The following is a 13,716-nucleotide window of genomic DNA, read 5'->3' as shown; positions in this document are numbered from 1 at the left end:
TATTGAGGAATTACAAACATTATTATTCTTTACCGACTGTTTCTGTAGCGTAATTTTAGTCAATTGTCGCAAGTAACTTTTAGAGTCTAGAAAAGAAATAGCAGCAAGATAGTAGCTTAGTTACATCTTTACAAGAGTTATAAATATTAACAAATCTTCTGAAAGTATAATGAAGCGAATTTTGAAAATGCTAAGCTATTTTAAAGTTACAATTTATTGAAGTGGTATTTAAAACTGAATGTTGTATCAGGTTTTGTATGCATTTAGTTTCTCTTACAGCCAGAGCGAGAGACCAATTCAGCAGGACAAGTGACTTCCTTGAATTTCATGGTTGGGTTGTCGGCGTTCTTGAACCAGTTGAATCTGAACTTACAACCGGCCTGAAGAGCAGAAGGAAGTTGAGAACATTCTGAGGCAGAGCTGACACCACCGTATCTTTGACCCCAGCCATCAGAAGGAGCACCCCATTGGGATTGACAACCGTTGAAGATACCTACACCACCACCAGGCAATTGCAAGTCAAAGTGGTTGCTTCCGAGGTCACCACCAGTGTTGGTAACTTGAACAACCATCTTCTTGCCAGAGACAGCACCAGAAGTGAAGGTAAGTTCATAACAGCCACAACACCAGCCAGCTTCATTGGAACCAGCAATAGAAGCAGCGGCAAAACCGTAGGCGAGATCATCGTTAACAGCCCAAGGTTGGTTGTTGTTACACATGTAGCCTTCACCACCATTACAGCCACTTTGAGTGTTGCTGTCCAACAAACTGATACCGTTCTTACCACAAGTATCGACGGGAGCAGAGACGGAAGCCTTACCGGGCCATGAGCAAGAAGCCTTACAACAATCCCAGTAACGAGTAGTTGTACCATCACCAGAAGCACCGCTAGAGATGACCTTGTAGCCGCTGCCGGAAGAAGAGGTGGTGGTGGCTTCAGCCTTCTTGGTAGTGGTGGTTTCGGCCTTCTTAGTAGTGGTGGTTTCAGCCTTCTTGGTAGTGGTGGTTTCGGCCTTCTTGGTAGTGGTGGTTTCGGCCTTCTTAGTAGTGGTGGTTTCAGCCTTCTTGGTAGTGGTGGCTTCGGCCTTCTTGGTGGTGGTGGTCTCAGCCTTCTTGGTAGTGTTGCTGGAATCGTTACTCTTTTGAGCTAAATACAAACAATTGAGTTTAATGAGATCTAATGCAGATTTTTAAAGACTTACAGTTGGGGAGACATTGAGAGTAGAACTTGTTGTCAGGGTAAGTGTGGCAATAAGAGCCTTCTTCACAACAGGTAGGGCCCTTCCAGTTTTCACCTAAAGAATAATTAAAAGGTAAGTAAATTGTCGACTCCAGTAGGCTATTAGAAACAATAAAAACCTCCAATCTTACCACCACATTGATAATAGGCCTTGCTACATTCAGCAGCTTCGACGGTCTTGCTGAGAGCAAGAGCAACAGCAATGGAAGTGATAGCAACGGTGAACTTCATTTTTACAAGGACTGGTAATCAGAAAGGATTGTGAAGGGTTGAGTGATAATAATTTTTTTTGTCAATTGATCCTTGAGTATTTATACTGTTTTCCGTTGCTTGTAATGACATATAATTCTTGTGCAAGGCAGCAAGGTAAATGCTCCAATTTCATTTATTGATATCAATTTGTTGAAAAATCCTCGGACTAATGGAAGCATCACTGCAATTTCCAAGTTACACATATACTTTTTCTATACATTTGACAGACTAAAATCTGTGCTTGTGGAAGGATGTCATTATTTATATCGTGTAACATCATTCAGTAATTGCGAATGTGTAACCTTGATTTGAATGGTCGAAATTCAGGAGGTTCATAAATCAAAGTTGGTATAGACACAAAACTAGTCTTTTTTGTCAATGTTATGTATGTTGAGGTGTACAATTCCAGTTCCAATGCATACAAACCACATTTTTAAACAACATTTGCATTTTTCTAACAATCAACTAATAGAAAGAAATACTATTACCCAACATCACCTCATATTCGTGAACTTTAAAAAACTCGGTGTGAAAGCAATCATGCACTTGTGTGCAACATATAGTTTTAAGGCTCAATATAAGAGTTGGAGCTCAGTAATGCACAAAGTACTTGATTCGGAGCAAAATGTATACATTCAATTTGAATGGCTAAATGAAAGCAGATCCACATTGTATGATAGTACAGCAAAAATACCCCTGACATTATTGGGCAATTTCCCTTTTCATTTTGCTTTGGTTGATATGATATGATATGATATCGTCTCAGCCATGATATAATCCTTTTCTGATGCAATTCCTTCAATTCTACGCAAATGTTATCGTAATTAACTCCATTATAGTTGCCAATCTTCCAATATCGTACATAAAAAAGAAAATAGATGCCTAAAGCAGCTTTGTGATCCCAAAGGGATGAAATCCCGCCCCGCCATCACAACTGAATATTTCACCTTCAATTTATTTTCAATTTATATAAGGTAGTGCATCATTCCATTTTAAGCATTAAATTCACAGACCACTCTAGTATGTTTTTTTAAATAACAACTCTAGACAAGCTAAAGAAACAGGTTGCACAGTTCCTCAATGATTATACAATCAAACAAGTTGGTTCTAGCCTTGACTGAAACGATTTGTAAGTTGTCTTTATCAACCATAAAAGCGAAGAAGTATATGCTTGTGTTGTAAACACAGAATAAAGTTCCACGTTTTTTTTCTTTTTTTGCTAACATCCCTTGTCTCCTGAAAAGGATTATAATGACTGTCAAATGATTATTCCAAAACAATATGAATATATCTGAATAGTAGTTTTGGTTAAGTTGATCTAGACTTGCATGATTCTTTCAGACTAATTTTACAACGCCATATGAGTTGTTTTGCTTTGCATAAATTTGAAAACTTACAATTTTGTAACACTCAGAAAGGAACCCTTTTTTTTATAAGATGCCCAAGACCTGATTGAGAATCAATCAATAGAGACTGATAACCATTGCGTCTGTAATCAAGAAGATTGTTATAAATAGATACTGAATGTTCTTGTCAAATCTGTGAGGTCGTCAAATAAATCATAATGTAAACCTTACTTGGTTACATTAAAGAAAATTTCAACCTTATTAAGTTTGAAGGCTATATTCAGTAACAGCTTCTGTTAAACAACAATAGTGCTTGCAATTAATCTAATATATTGCCCGGCTTGCCTTTACTAATGTTAAATGTCCTCTGTCTTCATACAGTTTTCATGGTATAATTGATATAACACGAGGAATTTAGTACCACCATAGCAGTTCAAACAACGCGAATTGTAACGGCTATGATCTTCATTAGCACGAGAGTCATTGAACCTCCTTTTAGAATACTCGGTATTTTCAGTTCAAAATGTCCAAACATTCACTTTGATAGTTTATATCTAATATTGAAACAAAACCAAGACCAAAAAGTCATTATTGTCCTTGATACTATTGACCAAAAAGTGACTAGCAACCCATTCATTGAAAATAAATCTCTTTCACAAAGATAATGAACATGAAATTGCGGTTAATTAGGCAAGAAAGTGTTTGCCTCGAACTCGATGATGGTACATGTTATATTTTTATACAGAATTGCAAAAATAGTTGCTACATGTAGCTACATGATGTGGTGTGACTGATGATAATGAAGAAGCAAAAAGAGAAACGCTTAGCAAGTGGTTGCCCTGGAAATGCAAGATTAACAGTCTCAAGTAAAAGAGAAAGAAAGACCATACCTAAATTTCGAAAAGTCCAATTTAGCGAAACCTCGCTATGTGCTCATTAGCCATTGAATTTATTCCGAAAATGAGTAAGCCATTGAAACTAAAATCTATCCAGCGTAGGGACCTTTTTTTCCTTTCCACTTCTCCATTATTTTGCTTGCTGCCTGGCACGTTTGTGCACCGTTACCTAGCGAGGTAGAATCTTTTTAGACATAAGGTTTACATCTTTTAAAAATGGATAAAGGGTTCTCATTCAATTGAGCTGCCTGCTTAATACAAGTTCAAGCCATCAGTGGATTGACAAGTCGCAATATGTCAAAGTATTAATTCAACTGCTGCTCGCGCCATCTATATCAGACGAAGCAATTTCTTAATGTCAGTGATCGTAGTGTCTTGATTGTTGACCAGAGAAGAGGAAGGTACGAAGAGCTGTAATTGTATTCTTTCAACAAACATAGTGCCATATTCGAAGCATATAACTGGCACAATTAAATCAAACAATAAATAAATCAATTATAATCTCAACGTCCAAAATGTTATATGCTTTTGCAAATGTGCCTTGCATTTATACTTTTTGTATTGATAAGACGACTATCCATATTAATAAGGAAAGCAAGACACTTTTTTTTATTCATGATTTTTTTTTATTGCTTGCTTCTGTACTGATGACTTCAAATAAAGTAACCAGAAACAAGGAACCAGAAATCAAAGTCAAAACCTTACATCCGTCTCTTCTTTTTCAAAGTAGCGGACTTTGTATGCTTGTACGAATGCAGTCAAGCTTTTCATATTGCTCAAGGACATGTCTATGTCTTATAGGCTTATAGGTACTTTGAAGCTGTAAAATTCAGTCATTGTAAAAAAATTGTTGTAAGCTATCTTTACCATAAATGCTTTGGTTTTGCCACCATCTATTTGAAAGCATAGCACATTTTTGGCCTTGGATTTTGATAACATTTCTTTCCCATATAAGGCAAGCTTATACAGGGCAAAATGAATCAAATGCTGGTCTTGAATATTTGCCAGCTTCACCTCACCATAAGCATTAGTAAAAACATAGCAGTCTTTTAACAAACCAGAAAACCCTCAATTAAATCCCTCTTGAGCACTAACAAAAAAGCAGATGAGAACCAGAATTTTTATGGCTAACGAAACAAGTGCCTGATTGGGTAAAGAGGATGGATTTCGTTTGGTCAACCCGACTATTCTGTTGGCTAGTAAAAATATGTACATAAATGATAGTCTAGTAAAAGAAATGATGCTGATATATACAATTATGCTTGTTGGGTATCAAAAATAAGACAAAAAACTAATAAATCCAAGAAATTTGTATCCCTGTTTGGTTAAACAGCTCTTGCAGACTACTTTATCAGTCACTTACGTATTCTGATTGATAGATGAAGCATTTAAATAGTGTCATAATCTTTTCTGGATCCATATTATCTTCAATCGATATATGATTAGCCTGAATCTATCAGTACAAGCTTATCATATGACCTTTTTGTTTACGTTTTTCAGTTCATCGATTAGAGCTAGTTGCTCACTTTCCATATCTTCGCAATCTACAAGCAAGAGTCAGAAACCACATAACATAATAAAAAGACCCACCTAAACAAATCCTGAATGTGCCTGCAACCATTTGCAAGTAAGTCCAATAATTCTCTTTTTTCCATTCTTGATCCATTTGGAAGATATGGAAGCAAGTATCTTTTACTATGGATGCTTAGCTCTTATTTATCTTAGAAAGTAATTACGCATAGCTAGTGCCTTCATCTTTTGTCTCTCATTTTTTGTGATATAGATGTTCATTTCAACTGTCAAATTCCATAATTCAATACCTATGCATGTATAATCAACGTCTTGTTCTTGAAAAAATAAGGATTACCATGTTGAATTAGCTGCTTTAGCTGTAAAAAATAGTCAGTTGAATCATGATTATCAAGCAAAGAAGTGCTTTCCAGTTGTTTTGATCTATTCCATATAATCTCAATCAGGCCTTCATTCTTAGCAAGTGTTGCATGATTGATAAATGAAACAAGCTCTTTTACTAGTACTGATGTCTTTTTAGCATGCTTAATTGTACTACACACTCTACCTGACAGTTCTTTTGGCAACATAGTCTTTTGATAAAGAGAAAGAACGGTGCATATCAGGTCAATGCAGCACCTTCAAATATGGCAAAGCATATCGGACTTAGAACACCCCACCCAATAAGCCACACATGACAAGGGCTTTTAACGATTTCTTTCTCTTTTATTATAATATGGGCATCAAACTATCACCAGCAGGAAGAAGGTACGAGTATATATCAATCGTTATATCTAATGCAGCAATTCAAAAAATTTACTTAGGCTAGCAACAATTATCGTATCTGCACCTTTTGCAGTGGTTACTACATGGATTCTTTATAAAAGAGGTATTCATGAAGCATGTTTTTTTTGCATATTCATTTTTTGCATAGTTGTTCTTGGTGAGGAGCCTCGTGCATTTGATGGAATACCAGTTCGTCCTGTAGGTGTCAAGGAGCGTGACGAACGAGACAATAAGGTTGTGTAAAGCAGCCAATACCATTGTACAGGAATAAACAGATTTTCTCTTCAACAACAGTAGCATTTCTTTTTATCAGATTATTCTCACTAACAGACTTGATAGTACTCGTCATAAATGCATGAGCAACTGTTCCTATGTTGATCACAAATAATGACTATTTTGGTTAAACAAACGTACTTTCGTTCATCCCTGCTTCAACAGTTATACTAGTAACAGAAAAGCCAGATTTTGTAGCAGAACCTGCTTTGTATCGTAACGTGGCTACAATAACTGATTTTTGAGCGAAGATTATTGATTGAGATAGACTTTATTTCAGATGAAAAGAATGCTGTAATAATACGGGACACATCTACATTAAAAATATTTCGCAGTTAAAACGAAATAACAAAGTAATTGCAATAATAAGGACCACTGATTTTTCACAGTTTCCAATCAACATCATATTGTTCATTAGATAGAAAAAAAACAAGTCGGGAAGCATATTTTTTATTGATAACAGCGTGTGTGTATTTTGTTTGAGGCATTCTTTGCTACATCAATAAAGGCAAGACTTTAGAAATGCAAATACCGAAAGTGTATTTGACAGGGCACCAACTAAAATATATCTTACGCCTTCTAGTAGCATCTGTAATATAGATAAAATTCGATGTACCTGTAACAATGCAAACGCAATAACAAGCAGGAACAACGTTGCAAATGCCAATAAGACGTATATTTGGTTCGAATTTAAAGCAACAAGGTGGTGCATTATTGAACTAGAAGTTGGTTTTTCATTATGACTGTCATAATAATTGTTGTTTACTGTAATTGGTATCGTCACAGATATATTCAACGAGTTACTGTTTATTTGTTGAGAAGGGGTCTTTTTCCATAGTCTGTAAAAGTAGTTTTTTATTCTTATCACTGGCTTCGAGCTCAGATGTCTTTTGTTGTGTACAAGGCTTTTTTTATCAATGTCTTTTGAAGCAGGATAGGCTCCAGGGGTTGATACTTGTTGGCGCTTATGCAACATAGAAAAAGAAAAAGAGGGGCGTTATAGTTACATTGTTATGCGGTTACTTTATTGCGGGAAATGAAAAAGAAAACGGGTAAAAGGATTCCAATTCATTTTTTGAATCATATTTGTCTAAGAGCTTTTTTTTTTTTTGAAATAGTTGTAACTTGAAAAGTCGATTCTTTTATAGGTCTATAGCTATGGTGTAGTTAACAAGTAGTGTCCATTTCATTCAAACCAGCACCGCAAAATTCTTTTATTAAATTACAATCAACACTTTCCGACGTTCTTCAATCTATTAAAGAAGCTTAAACTAGAATATATGGTCTCTAGGAAGTTTATAAAGTACAAAACAGACACTCTTTAATAGCCTTCATGTTCAAAGAGCAAAAAAAAAAAAAAAAAAAAAAAAAAAAGGTGACACAAGCATGGCGAAGCCAAAATCATTCTTTTTGTTAAAGTATCTTTTCTATTTGAAATGTCACAAGAAATAATCTCTATTATTTACTGGACAACTTGGTTTGGTGAAAAGCAATGGGAAGGTTACAACATAGACAATTGTGGCTTACCTTACACTTGCCAGTTTACTCATGACAGAGATCGGGCAACAAACACATCTGTTTATGTGTTTCACGCATCTGACTTGACAAAGAAAGACATGCCTCCAGCAAGGCATGACCGTGCTTGGGTCTACCATAACGCAGAAGCGCCTAAAAACGACCAGGCGGATTTGATCAACCAAATGCAATACAGTATGACTTATCGCTTAGACTCTGATTTTCCTTGGGGATATCTCGAGCAGAAACAGCTGCTGCCGTCCATGACAACGCCCATAGTCGCTGCTAAACCAAAAAGAAGGGCTTCAGTAGCATGGATTGTCTCCAACTGCAAAGCGTCAAACTATCGACATCATTTTGTTCGAAAACTAGCACAGTACATCGATATTGATATTTATGGCCATTGCATGAACAACCAGCCATTTCCTGACGATACAAGCACTGTGGAACTCATGTCTCAGTATCACTTTTATCTGTCTATTGAAAATTCAAATTGCAAAGATTATGTGACAGAAAAACTAAGCAATGCGTATCTTGCAGGTACTGTGCCCATTGTGGATGGTCCAAGCGATTATGGACCTTTTATACCCAACACACACTCTGTCATCAGAATTGACGAATTTCCTAATCCTAAAGCACTGGCAGATCATTTGCATAAGGTATTGAATAACAAATCACTTTATGATCATTACTTGGATTATCGCAAGACAGGACTATCAGAAAGATTCAAGGCTACTCTTCAAGCCTTTGAACAAGGACGATGCAACCTATGCCAATTAGCACATCAAAGACATCAAGACATGGCAAACAATTATTATCCAGGCAAAAAGATATACCTTGATAATACATGCATTGCCCATAAACATTATCGACCCTATTATTCTGCTACTTGGAGAGCTTTTGTGCCTCTATTTCTGCTAACGTGCTTATTAGTCCTGTATTTTTTTAGAAAGAAACTGATGAGGTTTATCAATAAAAAGATATAGTGCTTCAATGCAAGTCAAGGTAGCCGTGTTTTTTTATTATTGTTGCACATTAAAATAAATAAACCTAGTCCCAGAATCGAACGCATGTAGGTTGCACATGAGATACACTTGAGATTTGTGTCAAATTACCTGTCTTTTGGTTGATTTTGAAGACAACAACGTTGTTAGTATCCTACAAAAAAGAAGAATAAGTCGATGTTTTCTTCTTTCATTTGGTTATTATTACCCTGTTTCCGACCAACAAGAAATTACCAGTGGGATCAAGAGTGAAATGACGAGGATGCTTACCACCTGTAGGTTGGTAACCTACCAGAGAGAGTTTGCCACTCCATTCATCAATTTCAAAGATCGTGATTGCATCATAGCCACGCATAGAGGCATACATGAACTTGCCATTAGGCGTAATATCAATTTCTGCGGCAGTGTTTGAACCTGTAAAATCCTTGGGAAGTGTATCAATTTGTTGAAGCATCTTAAATGTACCCTTTTGATAATCAAACGTAAGCAAGAAGACCTCGTTCGACAATTCACTAATAACATAAGCAAACTTATTGTTCTTAGGTGAGAACTTGAGGTGACGGGGACCAGTGCCGTTAGGGAACTTAAAGGTAGAATGGATAGCAAGGGAGCCAGGATTTTGATGATCAAAGTTATAAGTGACAAGCAAATCACAACCTAAATCATTGGAGAATGCATACTTCTGAGAAACAGGATCCAAGTCAATTGAATGAACATGGGGCTTTTCTTGACGGTCTGGAACACCAAATGTAGCATTGAAATATTTGCTATGAACGATTTGAGAGGAAATCTCACCTAAATTAGACTTTGAGGATCCAGAATTTTTAACAGGGAAGAGAGAAGCAGATCCACCATTATAGTTAGCAACAAACACATGGCTACCAGTAGCGTCGGTTGAAGCATAGCAAGGGCCTTGTGCGCCAGAAGATTGCTCATTAACCAATTTTAGTTTACCTGTCTTCTTGTCACGAGTATAAGCAGACACATAGCCAGATTTCTGACCTTTATACTCATCAACTTCGTTGACAGCATACATATTTCTTCCTGCCTTGTCTACAGTCAAGTAAGTTGGATTAACAGACTCAATAGCCAGGCCTTTAGATGTCAAAGCACCAGTATTAGTGTCAAAGGTGTATTGGTAAATGCCAATACTTTTTTCGTTTGTATTTCCAGATACATAGACGGGGAGTCTACTTGCGATTGACATCACGCAAAGTTGTGATAAAGAGAACAGAAGGATTGCTGCTTTGTATGGTACATGCATCGTTAGTTTGACAGGACAAGCAAAAGAAAAAGAAAAAAGAAAGAAGACGTTAACAAGTGTCGAAGTTAGTTCCCCAAGAATTTGAGCTTTTAATCTTTGTATGTTTAAAGCCAGTAAAACCAAATGAACTTTAATGTCGATAAAGTGAAGACCGCAAATGCAATGCATGCTTCCCGAGTTACACTTTGTTCCTGATTAACCTATCAATCTAAAATCACTTTGCTCCTGATGTTTCTTAGCCAAAAATTACAGTACAGTAGCAAATCCAAATCTCTTTCCTTTGAGAATTATTATTGATGTAATGCTTACTAACAATACAATTAGGATAGATTTACCAAAAGGCGAAGTCATGCATCACACTTTCGATCTTCGTTTCGTCAACATCAGGATTATTGTCGTACCTGAGTTTATCCTAATTGGTTTCATTCCAATATCCGATGTGCTACGTTGCTCCGAATATTTTGAGGTAACAATCAGTTGAACCTGCTCAAATTGAAACAACACATGTTTGAAATTCTGCCTAATCTTAAGCTTTTGATTAGCATAAACAGTTTCAGCATTTATCTTAATAGTTTATATACTGCAGTAAAGCTTACAAGCAAACTGTATCATGTATGGCTACATTCTGGAGAATATAATTGGACAAGAATAGAAAAAATCAGAGCCTGAAAGTCTTGGCAAATAATTCAAGTCTTTAAGGCGAAAGAAGAGTTGAATCAGACATAAGTTGCCTCAGAATTGAATGATTTCATACTTGAGTTATGTCGATTTGATTGTGATTCCCATGTAGTGTCACATTTATTGGTTTGATACATTATTATGACCATAAAAAAGCGGACTTTACCTAGATCCCTTTCTTCAGAAAATTATCTTTGTTCACGGTAGAACCTACTCTAGATTTGTCCTCTGAGATGATTACCTAATATTACCGTTCGTGGGAGTGATTACCTGAACTTTACTTTCCCATAACAATTCTGCTTTACCCAGGCATTGGACGATAATTTTCCTTTTGCTCTTGTAGAATTATATTGAGATTATAGAAATAGCACATTTATATTCACTTAAAATATTTAGTTCATTGCCAAAACGTGTATTCGAACCGTACCCAGGTAACAAGTGTTGCTTGTACAGTTTTGGCTTAAATTTGAGGTTACTTTAACGAGTCATTGGTAGTAAAAAAGAAATAATGAAAAGTGATTCAAACATGTCTTTAAATAGTCATTGATGCCAAATAAAAATATATTTCGCAAGTTGATACTGGCTTGATTTGTCCAAAAATGAGCATAAATGACTGTCTTTACCAATACAACGGTGGAAGGTTTACTTTTTTCATCCTCTTTTCTAGGTTCATCTGGCCACTAGTCGATGTTTTCGAAATAAAGGCTTGTAACGATACTCTCGTAATCTTAAATCAATTCATTTTCAGTTGATTGAGTCTAATTCTAGAGCAATATCATACAAACACTAACGTTCATGAACTATCTATTATGCTTCTTATACTTAACCTCTCAATCAAGTTGGCTTTTAGGTAGCCATCCAATAATTCATAGCAACTCTTGTGTAGTTCTTGACCTTAAAATTACGCATTTGAGTTCGATTTTCTCTTTTTTTAAGCATGCTATAGCTCAAAATATAACGGTTCATCAAACTTGTATTTTGCAACTATTTTACGCTTTAACTGTCAATATCTTGATAGAATATGGTTTAAATATTACATATCTCTTCGACTGCTTCCTTTGCCAATATTTCTACTTTGGTTATCATATTTACAAGGTTTCTAAGGACAATCTTTTTCTTGTAAATCCATCAAGCTCATTACAAAGCCTCAAATTTTGTGAATTTTGGCATCGCTCTACCCTTTTTTTTGTGAAGTCATAGCAACTTTCAAAAAGAAGTACTGCACGCTAAAACTCATGGCACATTAGCAGAAAATAATACTACAGCAATGAAAAAATGAAAGCAAAATTCGCAAACACACGGATCAAGGTAGATTATGTCAAAACATTTGCATTTTTTATGCAAACTCTCTATCACAAATGTATTGAAAAATATAGTATCTAGTTCCAGAATTGAATACATGTAGGTTGTACATGCGATACTTTTGAGACTTCAGCCAAAGCACCTGTCTTTTGGTCAATCTTGAAGACAACAACATTATTAGAGTCCTATAGAAAAAAAAGGCAAAGTAAATCATTGCTATTGTATCGACACTATCATTATTACCTTGTTTCCGACCAACAAGAAATTACCAGTGGGATCAAGAGTGAAATGACGAGGATACTTACCACCTGTAGGTTGGTAACCTACCAGAGAGAGTTTGCCACTCCATTCATCAATTTCAAAGATCGTGATTGCATCATAGCCACGCATAGAGGCATACATGAACTTGCCATTAGGCGTAATATCAATTTCTGCGGCAGTGTTTGAACCTGTAAAATCCTCAGGAAGTGCATGAATTTGTTGAATCAAGTTAAATTTGCCTTCTTGGAAGTTGAATTCAAGCATAAATATATCATTTGACAGTTCAGTGACAACATAGCAAAAGTGATTATGGTTAGGAGCAAATTTGAGGTGGCGAGGACCAGCGCCTTTAGGGAACTCAAAAGTGGAATGGATAGCAAGCGAACCTGCGTTTTGACGATCGAATTTATAAGTAACAAGCAAGTCGCAACCCAAATCGTTGACAAATACGTATTGTTGAGCGATAGGATCTAAATCAACAGAGTGGACATGAGGCTTCTCTTGACGGTCTGGAACACCACCTGTGGCCTTGAAATGTTCATTATGGATAACTTGAGACGAAATTTCGCCCAAAGCATACTCTGGAGACCCAGGATTTTTGATGGGGAGAACAGAAGTAGACCCCCCATTATAGTTAGCAACAAGCAGGTAGTTACCAGTGGCGTCGCAAATACCATGACAAGGATGTTCGCCACCAGAAGGTTGCTCATTGACCAAGTTTAGTTTACCTGTTTCTTTATCACGTGTATAAGTGGATATATAGCCAGTTTTTTGACCCTTGTACTCGTCAACTTCGCTGAGAGCATACATATGTTGGCCCGTCTTGTGCAGGCATAAATAAGAGGGATTGTCAGCTTTTGCAGCCAAGCCTTTGGGAGTCAAAACACCAGTTTTGGTGTCAAAAGTATATTGGTAAATACCAACACTTTCTTCATTTGTGTATCCAGATACGTAAAGTGTTTGTTCGCTTGTAGTTGCCATTATATAAAAATGAAATAAGGAAAAAGAAAAAAAAAATGTTATTTTATTTATGCCGTAATCCCGCATTTTACCTGTATGTAATCAGCTTACAGATTGAATGATTTGATTGGATTGTTCATCTCGTATCTTCCCGCTTATTTCGTCATGACTATTATACAGTCAATTGAATGATAGCAAATCAAGCTATACATTCAGGCATTTATATATACACTTTGTTCGAGAAAAAACAACTAGCTAAAATTACTGTATTCAACTTACTGTATTCAACTTACTGTATTCAACTTACTGTACGCAATCGCACTTCGTTCAAAATACAAAGGTCAAACAGTACGCGGTAGCTGTAAAAGTGTAATTATGTTACACAACTGCGGGGAAACATGTCTATCTGATTTAAAGGGAAAACAATCTT

General features: G+C 36.2%; 7 protein-coding genes across 7 annotated transcripts; 2 read left to right on the top strand and 5 right to left on the bottom strand.

Moving 5' to 3' along the window:
* Positions 1–179: 179 nt before the first annotated feature.
* On the bottom strand, positions 180–1,521 carry B0P05DRAFT_547497 (endo-beta-D-1,4-glucanase). The gene is made up of 4 exons (XM_051578892.1): positions 1,372–1,521; positions 1,203–1,295; positions 1,110–1,147; positions 180–1,037 (listed from the first exon to the last, which is right to left on the bottom strand). The coding sequence occupies exons 1-4, from the start codon at positions 1,469–1,471 to the stop codon at positions 264–266; spliced, it is 1,005 nt and encodes a 334-aa protein (XP_051433525.1). The 5' UTR covers positions 1,472–1,521; the 3' UTR covers positions 180–263.
* Positions 1,522–4,924: 3,403 nt separating this feature from the next.
* On the bottom strand, positions 4,925–5,950 carry B0P05DRAFT_152349 (uncharacterized protein). Its single transcript, XM_051573086.1, has 5 exons — positions 5,602–5,950; positions 5,471–5,554; positions 5,325–5,429; positions 5,098–5,278; positions 4,925–5,025 (listed from the first exon to the last, which is right to left on the bottom strand). Exons 1-4 carry the CDS (start codon positions 5,831–5,833, stop codon positions 5,205–5,207), a joined length of 495 nt encoding a protein of 164 aa, XP_051433524.1. The 5' UTR covers positions 5,834–5,950; the 3' UTR covers positions 4,925–5,025; positions 5,098–5,204.
* A 29-nt stretch (positions 5,951–5,979) lies between these two features.
* Positions 5,980–6,272, top strand: B0P05DRAFT_472840 (uncharacterized protein; the record flags this gene model as incomplete). Its single annotated transcript, XM_051574704.1, has 3 exons — positions 5,980–6,011; positions 6,068–6,132; positions 6,178–6,272. The coding sequence occupies 3 exons, from the start codon at positions 5,980–5,982 to the stop codon at positions 6,270–6,272; spliced, it is 192 nt and encodes a 63-aa protein (XP_051433523.1).
* Positions 6,273–6,724: 452 nt separating this feature from the next.
* On the bottom strand, positions 6,725–7,406 carry B0P05DRAFT_547479 (uncharacterized protein). The gene has a single exon (XM_051578891.1). The coding sequence runs from the start codon at positions 7,276–7,278 to the stop codon at positions 6,802–6,804; it is 477 nt and encodes a 158-aa protein (XP_051433522.1). The 5' UTR covers positions 7,279–7,406; the 3' UTR covers positions 6,725–6,801.
* A 242-nt stretch (positions 7,407–7,648) lies between these two features.
* Positions 7,649–8,810, top strand: B0P05DRAFT_547477 (uncharacterized protein). Its single transcript, XM_051578890.1, has one exon. The coding sequence runs from the start codon at positions 7,739–7,741 to the stop codon at positions 8,801–8,803; it is 1,065 nt and encodes a 354-aa protein (XP_051433521.1). The 5' UTR covers positions 7,649–7,738; the 3' UTR covers positions 8,804–8,810.
* A 57-nt stretch (positions 8,811–8,867) lies between these two features.
* Positions 8,868–10,028, bottom strand: B0P05DRAFT_588467 (Lactonase, 7-bladed beta-propeller-domain-containing protein; the record flags this gene model as incomplete). Its single annotated transcript, XM_051582664.1, has 2 exons — positions 8,868–8,975; positions 9,030–10,028. The coding sequence occupies 2 exons, from the start codon at positions 10,026–10,028 to the stop codon at positions 8,868–8,870; spliced, it is 1,107 nt and encodes a 368-aa protein (XP_051433520.1).
* A 2,048-nt stretch (positions 10,029–12,076) lies between these two features.
* Positions 12,077–13,346, bottom strand: B0P05DRAFT_547474 (Lactonase, 7-bladed beta-propeller-domain-containing protein). Its single transcript, XM_051578889.1, has 2 exons — positions 12,309–13,346; positions 12,077–12,250 (listed from the first exon to the last, which is right to left on the bottom strand). The coding sequence occupies exons 1-2, from the start codon at positions 13,305–13,307 to the stop codon at positions 12,143–12,145; spliced, it is 1,107 nt and encodes a 368-aa protein (XP_051433519.1). The 5' UTR covers positions 13,308–13,346; the 3' UTR covers positions 12,077–12,142.
* Positions 13,347–13,716: the final 370 nt, after the last annotated feature.

This window comes from Gilbertella persicaria (genome assembly GCF_025201335.1).
Source record: "Gilbertella persicaria strain CBS 190.32 chromosome Unknown B0P05scaffold_27, whole genome shotgun sequence".
NCBI lineage: Eukaryota > Fungi > Mucoromycota > Mucoromycetes > Mucorales > Choanephoraceae > Gilbertella > Gilbertella persicaria.
The sequence above is the reverse complement of the archived record's forward strand: the minus strand, read 5'-3'. Positions and strand labels throughout refer to the sequence as shown.

Coding starts and splice junctions, on each gene's coding strand:
- B0P05DRAFT_547479 (XM_051578891.1), bottom strand. CDS start 7,278: ATGTTGCATAAGCGCCAACAAGTATCAACCCCTGGAGCCTATCCTGCT.
- B0P05DRAFT_547474 (XM_051578889.1), bottom strand. CDS start 13,307: ATGGCAACTACAAGCGAACAAACACTTTACGTATCTGGATACACAAAT. Junction 12,251..12,308: donor TCTTGTTGGTCGGAAACAAG/GTAATAATGATA, acceptor TTTTTTCTATAG/GACTCTAATAATGTTGTTGT.
- B0P05DRAFT_547497 (XM_051578892.1), bottom strand. CDS start 1,471: ATGAAGTTCACCGTTGCTATCACTTCCATTGCTGTTGCTCTTGCTCTC. Junction 1,296..1,371: donor GGCCTATTATCAATGTGGTG/GTAAGATTGGAG, acceptor ATTATTCTTTAG/GTGAAAACTGGAAGGGCCCT. Junction 1,148..1,202: donor CTCTCAATGTCTCCCCAACT/GTAAGTCTTTAA, acceptor GTTTGTATTTAG/CTCAAAAGAGTAACGATTCC.
- B0P05DRAFT_547477 (XM_051578890.1), top strand. CDS start 7,739: ATGTCACAAGAAATAATCTCTATTATTTACTGGACAACTTGGTTTGGT.
- B0P05DRAFT_152349 (XM_051573086.1), bottom strand. CDS start 5,833: ATGTTGCCAAAAGAACTGTCAGGTAGAGTGTGTAGTACAATTAAGCAT. Junction 5,430..5,470: donor GATGAAGGCACTAGCTATGC/GTAATTACTTTC, acceptor AAGCATCCATAG/TAAAAGATACTTGCTTCCAT. Junction 5,279..5,324: donor CACATTCAGGATTTGTTTAG/GTGGGTCTTTTT, acceptor TCTTGCTTGTAG/ATTGCGAAGATATGGAAAGT.